General features: G+C 45.6%; 1 protein-coding gene across 1 annotated transcript in view; it reads right to left on the bottom strand.

Moving 5' to 3' along the window:
* PRKCB (protein kinase C beta) overlaps positions 1-7,819 on the bottom strand; it is a 397,470-nt gene that overhangs the window by 96,333 nt on the left and 293,318 nt on the right. The window contains exon 13 of the mRNA XM_017887175.1: positions 3,189-3,335. Within this exon, the coding sequence (XP_017742664.1) occupies positions 3,189-3,335 (147 nt within the window). The remainder of the gene's footprint in view (positions 1-3,188; positions 3,336-7,819) is intronic.

The following is a 7,819-nucleotide window of genomic DNA, read 5'->3' as shown; positions in this document are numbered from 1 at the left end:
CAAAAAAAAAAAAAAAAAATATATATATATATATATACACACATATACATATATATATATATGATTTAGGACAGGTGCAGGGGCTCACACCTGTAATCCTAGCACTTTTGGAGGCCATGGCAGGAGGACCGCTTGAGCTAATAAGTACTTGGACAGCCTGGGAAACATAGTGAGATCACGTCTCTACAAAAAAATACAAAAATTAGGCCAGGCGCGGTGGCTCATGTCGGTAATCCCAGCACTTTAGGAGGCTGAGGCGAATGAATCACATGAGGTCAGGAGTTTGAGACCAGCCTGGTCAACATGGTGAAACCCTGTCTCTACTAAAAACTACAAAAATTAGCCAAGCGCAAGGCTGAGGCAGGAGAATCACTTGAACCAGGGAGGTAGAGTTTGCAGTGAGCCGACATGGCACCATTGCACTCCAGCCTGGGCAACAGAGTGAGACTCTGACTCAGAAAACAAAACAAAACAAAACAAAATTAGCCAGGCGTGGTGGTGCATGTCTGTAGTTCCAGTTATTCAGGGGACTGAAGCAGGAGGACTGCTTGAGTCCAGCATGTCGAGGCTGCAGTGAACCGTAATGCACCACTACATTCCAGCCTGGACAACAGAGTGAGACTCTGTCTCAAAAAGAAAAAAAAAAAAAGTGCTCATTTAATTTTTTAAAACTCAGCTTATTAGAACCTCTTCTTTATTTAGGCCACTTTCTTCCCCATCATCAGAGAAACTGCTCCATGTTTGAAATCTAAATACCTCAATTCTTCCTAACATTTTACGTATCTTGACCTCATCCATTTTGTTTTTCATCCCTAGACTTCTAAACTCCCTTTTTCCCACCCAGGTGATGACTCCCTTTATGCTAGATGTCTTCCCCAACCCAATCTAGATACCACTTCCATTCATGTATTCAACACACTTTTCCTGAGCACTTGGTACAGGCTCTGTGGATCTGCAGTGGACATTTCTCTTCCCAGAATCCTTAACTCTCTCTCTTCCATAATCTAGTTCACTGATTCTACTAATCTCACCCTTAGCTCAAATCCACCATCTCCTTCTCCATCTCTACCCCAGGGATGCTCAGAGCTGCTGGTAAAAACCATACAACGTTGTGGACCACTGCCAACTGCCTATTCCCAACCTTAGGGACTGGATGGGCCATCTTAGTGGCTGCCCTTAATCTCTATTCCCATCCCATGCTGAGGCTCTTCAGACTTTCAGCCATCATTTCAGATTCCTTAGTCCATCTCAGCAGATACCCTTGCCACCCACAGACAGAGAATCCATGCATTCAATCTAGGCACTGAATGAATTCCATCCCTAGGCTCTGAGAGCACAGTGGTGACCAGGACAGAGACGATCCCTATTCTTGTGGAGCTTAGACCTTAGAAAGGGAAGAGAGAAAAATCAACGAGGACACAAGAAAAGCATCGCTCAGTAATGGGTGCTATGAGAGAGTTAAATATAACGGACAGTGAATGAGAGGCAACTTTGAGTGGGTAGTTGGGGAAGATTTTTCAGAAGAGGTGGCGTCTAAGTTGAGATGTGAATTGCAGGAAGGAGCCGGCCATGCAAACAGCAAAGTGAGCAGAATCACAAAGCTTCTAAGAGGGAAAGGAGCTTTGTGTGTTTCAGTGACCCAAGAGCTGAGGTTGTGGCCAGAGCACAGTGGGTGATGAGGAGGAAAAGAAGAAAAGAAGCCACACAGAGAACACCAGATGATAAAGGGTGATACAAGCTAAGGATGTAACACAGAATTTCTTCTAATTGGATGGAAAGTCATTGGAGGGTCTTAAGCAGGGGAGCTCCTTGACTTAATGTAAGCTTTAAAAAATTATTAGGGCTGTGAAGTAGAAAGTATATTAATTATAGGCAACAAGATTGGGATTGGGATTAAACATAGGCAAGAAGATTGGGATTAATTATAGGTAACAAGATTAATTATAGGCAACAAGACTGGGATTGGGATTAATCATAGGTAACAAGATTGGGACTGGGATTAATCATAGGTAACAAGACTCGGATTGGGATTAATTATAGGCAAGAAGATTAGGATTGGGATTAATTATGGGTAAGAAGATTGGGATTGGGATTAATTATAGGCAACAAGATTGGGATTGGGATTAATTACAGGTAACAAGATTGGGATTGAGAAGCCACTGAGGAGTTTCTGTACTTATCCAGGTGATATTAATGGTTTGGACTAGGGTAGTATTAGAGAGATGAAGAGAAGTTAGTGAATATGTGATATACTTTGAAGGAACTGTCAGCATTCGCCAGGGCATTATACATGGTTGCGGGGGGCAGTGGGCAGGGATGGTGGGAATACAGCAAAGAGGGAAACTCAGGGATAACTCCCAGGTTTTTGGCTTACGTTACATAGATGGAAAATAAATTTATATTTTTTGCACACCTAAGTTCATGGTATGAGATTTATGCTAGACATCTTCATGGCACGCAAAGGGACTAAAAACCCCAAAACAACACTAAACGAGTCAGAAATACTGACAACACAATCTCAACTTCAGTAAAACAGCATCTCACAGTATCTATAAAAGCATCCAGAACCACTCTACGAGTCCCAGGGTCACCCTTCCACTGTGCTACTGTTTGAAAGGAACGATTTCCGTTCTCAGCTGTCAGAGTGATCTTTTCCAAAAGGCAAATCCGATCGTATCACTGCTCTGCTTAAAAACGTTCAATGGCTCCCCGCTGCAATGTGAAGGAAACCCAAACTCCTCACCGTAGCTTATGAGATTTGCATCCTTGGGTCCTGCTTGTCTCTGCAACATCACATCCTATACCTCCTTCTACTAGCGACATTTTGCCCCAACACCTTCTGATGGTTCCTAGGATGCACCCAGCCTGTCCCCACCCTGGAACTTTTGCACTTGCTCTCTTCTGAGAACATTTTTTCCTAGCTCTTTGAAAGTATAGCTAGTTCTTTCTCATCCTCCAGGTCTCAGCCTGTGTGTCACCTCCTCAGACTGTCTGAACGGGTCCCCTTTTTGTTTGTGAGAGAGTACTCCATTCATTTCCTTCATGGTATTCATTACAAAGTGTAGTGTGGGTCTATTTACTTCTTAATCTCCCTCCCACTAGGACGTCCGCCCCATAGGAACAGCAAATGTGCCTGCCTTGTTAGATGTTCCTTCCAGAGCAGGTGGAGTCACCACATCATACTGTACCTTGCCAAAGCTGCCTTTCCCCAGCACCATTAGGAAGTTAAAATCAGTCAGTTTCATCCGGTCTCTGCTGCCATTGTTGTCAAATTTGGAGACAGTATTGGTCGTCTTTTCTTCTGGGACCTTGGTTCCCTGACTGATCTTGGCCCTCTGCAAAAAGGAAGCACACGGAAAACACGCTCAGGGTTTGAGGATGATCTTGTAGGAAGACACAGGCACGCAGTGGGACGCTGTGGTTCCTGCATCTCCGGCACCCTGTCCCCGTGAAAAGCATGGCCGTGCATCACTCCACAAGTCTGAAACCTGTCGGATATCCTTTGCACTTCCATCTTTCTTTGATCCCTTGTGTCTCAACCATAACCAGGAACTGTCATTTCTTTCCTCCCAGCTGTCTCTAGAATTCATCTACTTCTTTCCATCTCAACCACCACTACCTGCCATCATCTCTCACCTGCACAAGGCACATTGCTTTCCTTTACACTGGGCTTCACACACAACCACAGTGAGTCTCTCACCCAACCAAGTCCCCTCTTGCTTAAAATGCCACAGTGGCATCCCATTATTTTCATGATAAAGATTGAGGTGCTTTCATGGACTTATATGTTCAGGCCCTACCTGGCTTTCCAACTCCATCATTGCTAGGGTGCTTCTTCCCTACAACGTAGCTTCACTCTCCTTTCACTCCCCTGGATGTCCCAGGCCCCTCCAACCACAGGGCCTTTGCATCTGCTGCTGCTACTGTGGTACAAATGGCTATTCTCTCCCCTTCAACAACCCAGCTAGGAGTTTACATCTTCATGTCCTCAGGGAAGCCCTCGTCGATTCTCTCTGTCTGCACTAGCTTCTCTGATTTTCTTCATCCACTTCTCTTCCCATTAATACTGGAGGATAACTGCCTGTTCTCTTGTTTCCTTCCAATAAACTGGAGACTCTCTCGTGGACAGGGAATATTTCTCATTCTCTGTGGTCTTCCTGACAACTAGTATAGTTCCCAGCTAAATATTTGTTGCATAAATAGATGAATGACGGCCATGTGTGTCCTCAGTGCAATGGGAGAGGGACTCCTTGCCATGAGTGGAGGAATGGGGCTCAGAGTGGCAGCAGGCGCTTTGGAATGAGACAAGAACCAGAAGCCATGAGCAGGAGACCTGCAGCTGCCAGGACTTTGTTACTGGATTCACTTCTAGCAGAGAGAAAACTGTGGAGTTAAAAGCTCATGTGTGGCTGGGCACAGTGGTTCACACCTGTAATTCCAACAATTTTTGAGACTGAAATAGGAGATTCAATTAAGGATAGCAGTTTGAGAACAGCCTGGGCAAGATAGCAAGACCCTGTCTCTACAAAAATAAAGAAAGTTAGCCATGCATGGTGGTGTGCACCTGTCATCCCAGCTACCTGGGAGGCCAAGGTGGGAGGATAGCTTTAGCCCAGGAGTTAGAGGCTGTAGTGAGCTGTAATCACACCACTGCCCTCCAGCCTGGGTGACAGAGTGAGATCCCATCTCTCTCTCACTCAAAAAAAAAGCCTCGTGGTAGAATTCTCTGACATGAATCAGCTGTGTGGTCCAGAACACATGAGTTAAGTCAAACACTCCTCTGCCCAATATATATACCTTCCCACTATTCTCAAAGTAAAAGCCAAAGACCACAGATGACTGAGTCCCTCTGGACTCCCTCTGATTTCAGTCTCCTTTCTACTTCCACACTGGCCTCCTCGCTGCTCTCTGAATGCACCAAACACGCTCTTACCCCAAGGCCTTTGCACCTGCTGTTCCCTCTGCTCAGAGCACTCTTTCTCCAGAACTCTCTCACCTCTAATAAGAGGGCTCTTCCCTGAACACCCCACATAAAATTGCTCTCAGCAATCTCCATCTGCCTCACTTACTTGATTTTCTCTAAAACACTTGTCACCATCTTACAAACCATATATTTACTTGTTTCCCAATTTATCGTCTTTCTCCTTATACCAGAATGTAAGCTCCCCGAGAGCAAAGATTTTGACTGTTCTGCTTTCCACTGTTTCCCTGGTACCTAGAGGAGTGTGGCAAAGAGAAGGCACTTAATTGCATTTGGTGATTGAAGCTTCCTAAACATTCATCACCTTTTCAAGACAACGGAGATAATGACATGAAATGATGTATCACAGAGTCCTTAGTATCATTCCTGGCACACAATGGATGCTCAGTGAATGGTACCTATTATTATTGTTGCATTATTTGGTTGTTTTGAAGATAAAGAGGCAACATAAATCTTTCCGAAGTTTTGAATATCAGGGAAGATTCATTCATTCATTCAAAAAACATTTATTAAGGCTGGATATGGTGGCTGATGCCTGTAATCCCAAAGCTTTGGAAGGCTGAGGCAGGACTGCTTAAGACCAGGAGTTCAAGACCAGCCTGGGCAACACAGCCAGACCCCATCTAAAAAAAAAGTTTAATTAGCTAGGCATGGTCACAGTGGGCCCGTAGTGCCAGCTACTTGGGAAGTTTAAGGCAGGAGAATCCCTTAAGCCCAGGAGTTGGAAGCTGCAGTAAGCTATGATCACTATATTGCACTCCAGCCTGGGCAACAGAGCAAGACCCTGTCACAAACAAACCAACAAACAAACCAAAAATTCTTATTGAGTACCTGCTGCATGATAGGTGCTGCTCTAGGTGCTGAGGGTACATCAGAGGGCAAAAAGGATGCAGATACTCTCAAAAAAGGTGCATTCTAGCTGGGATTGGGTCCTCCAAACTGTGTCCAAAAGGTATGTTGGGGTTGCTGAGGCAGATAAACTGGTATTGGCAGCAGGAACAGTATTTATGGAACAGAGGGGAAGACACATTCAAAGAATGAAACATCATCTGGCTGGAGCATGAAATGCAGGGTAGATATGACACAGGAGGCAGACGAAGGGCTGAAAGGACCTTAAGAAATTCAGCTGACTGTAAGCATGACAAGTAGCCTTTGAAAGGTTTGTAGCAGGGCTATGGTATGACCTTAAAAATTTAAAGGTACTCTGAGTGGAGAGAGGAGACCCCCAGCATGTGGGCTGGGGGATCACTAGGAATTCACTGCATTATTAAGGAGAGAAATGATGAGCCAGACATGGTGGTGTGTGCCTGTAGTCCCAGCTACTCGGGAGGCTGAGGTGGGAGGATCAGCCCAGGAGTTGGAGCCCAGGAGTCAGAGGTTGCAGTGAGCCATGATCGCACCACTGCACTCCAGCCTTAGTGATAAAGGGAGACCCTGTCTTAAAAAAACAAAAAATGATGGACTCAGTTGTCTGCAGTGTAGATGGAACAAAGTGGACCTGTTTGGGAGACAGACTGACCCCAGCTGGGTAGCACATTGGGCAAGGGAGAAGGGAGATCGGAGATGAAGGACAGCTCCAGCTTCTGTTCTGGCCAACTGGCAGGATACTGGTTCTTTCCACTGAGATGAGAAGAAGCGGAAGAGGAGTAAGTTTGGAAGTGTGGGGAAGAGATGACTGGTGTGATTTCAGACATGTTGAGATCCCCTCTTCCCCATAGCAGCTTAAAACTGCAAGGTTTATTTCCCCCTCATGGGATGCATATTCCACTGTTACCACTTAGGAACCATGGCTAACAAAGCATCCACCATTTTTCTCTTTATTCATGTTTTGAAAATTGAGCTGGGCACCGCGTAGTGCACCAATCTCACGTGCACGGCTCTGCGGATTTTGACAAATGCGCACATCCATGTAACTCAAACCCCAAACAAGACGCAGAACATTTCCATCACCCTCCAAAAGTTCCCAGTCGATCCCCCTCCCACTAAGGCTATCTCTGTTCCGGTTTCTATCCCATAGGTCAGTTCTGTCTGTTCTTTATTCAGCTGAATGGCATCGTAGAGTACGTACTCTTGTGCCTGGCTTCTTTCGCTCATCAAAATGTTCTTGAAATGCATCCATGTTTTTGCATAAATCGGTAATTTGTCTCTTTGTATTGCTGAATGGCACTCGTTATTGATGTTTATCCCGTCTCCTGTGTACGGGCATTTGAGTTGTTTCCCCTTTCGGCCTACTAACAATGCTGCTGTGAACATACTTGGTCAGTTTACTTTGCAGTAAGATATATTGAGGTTTAACCCACGTGTAAATACCCAGTAAGCGGTTGTATACGTGGGTTTGGGGCTTGAGCAAAGATATCTGAACTGGAGACAGATTTGGGGTGCAGAGGTAGTGAGGGGGTAGTTAAAACTACAAAGTTATCTTATTCGCAATGGAGACTGCAAACTAAAGAACCAGCATAGGACAGAAGCTGTCTCACCTTTCTTGGGCTATGTCCTCACACCCTCCTAAATCATCACCCCCAAGCTGGCCTGACCCAAACACATTCCCTCCTCCCCTCCCCGCTCCACCCCCCCATCACCTTATCACCGTGTGTCCTGCCTTCTTTGAATCCTGGCTCAGGACCCATTGGATTCACACACTCCGTTCTCCAGACTGTGAAGATCCAAGTCCTGCCTGTCCCAGTCCTCAGTTCCCATCCTGGGAACCTTCCCATCCACCTGCGGGTCCCAGCACACACTCCCCATGAAGCGTGAGCACAGACCTCAAACTTCCCGATTTCTTCATTTGACTTTGATTAGCAAAATAGATAAGGACTTTTTTTGGTGGGGGGTGGGGGT

The sequence above is a fragment of the Rhinopithecus bieti genome, unplaced genomic scaffold, assembly GCF_001698545.2.
Source record: "Rhinopithecus bieti isolate Rb0 unplaced genomic scaffold, ASM169854v2 scaffold_13348, whole genome shotgun sequence".
NCBI classification, from domain to species: domain Eukaryota; kingdom Metazoa; phylum Chordata; class Mammalia; order Primates; family Cercopithecidae; genus Rhinopithecus; species Rhinopithecus bieti.
The sequence above is the reverse complement of the archived record's forward strand: the minus strand, read 5'-3'. Positions and strand labels throughout refer to the sequence as shown.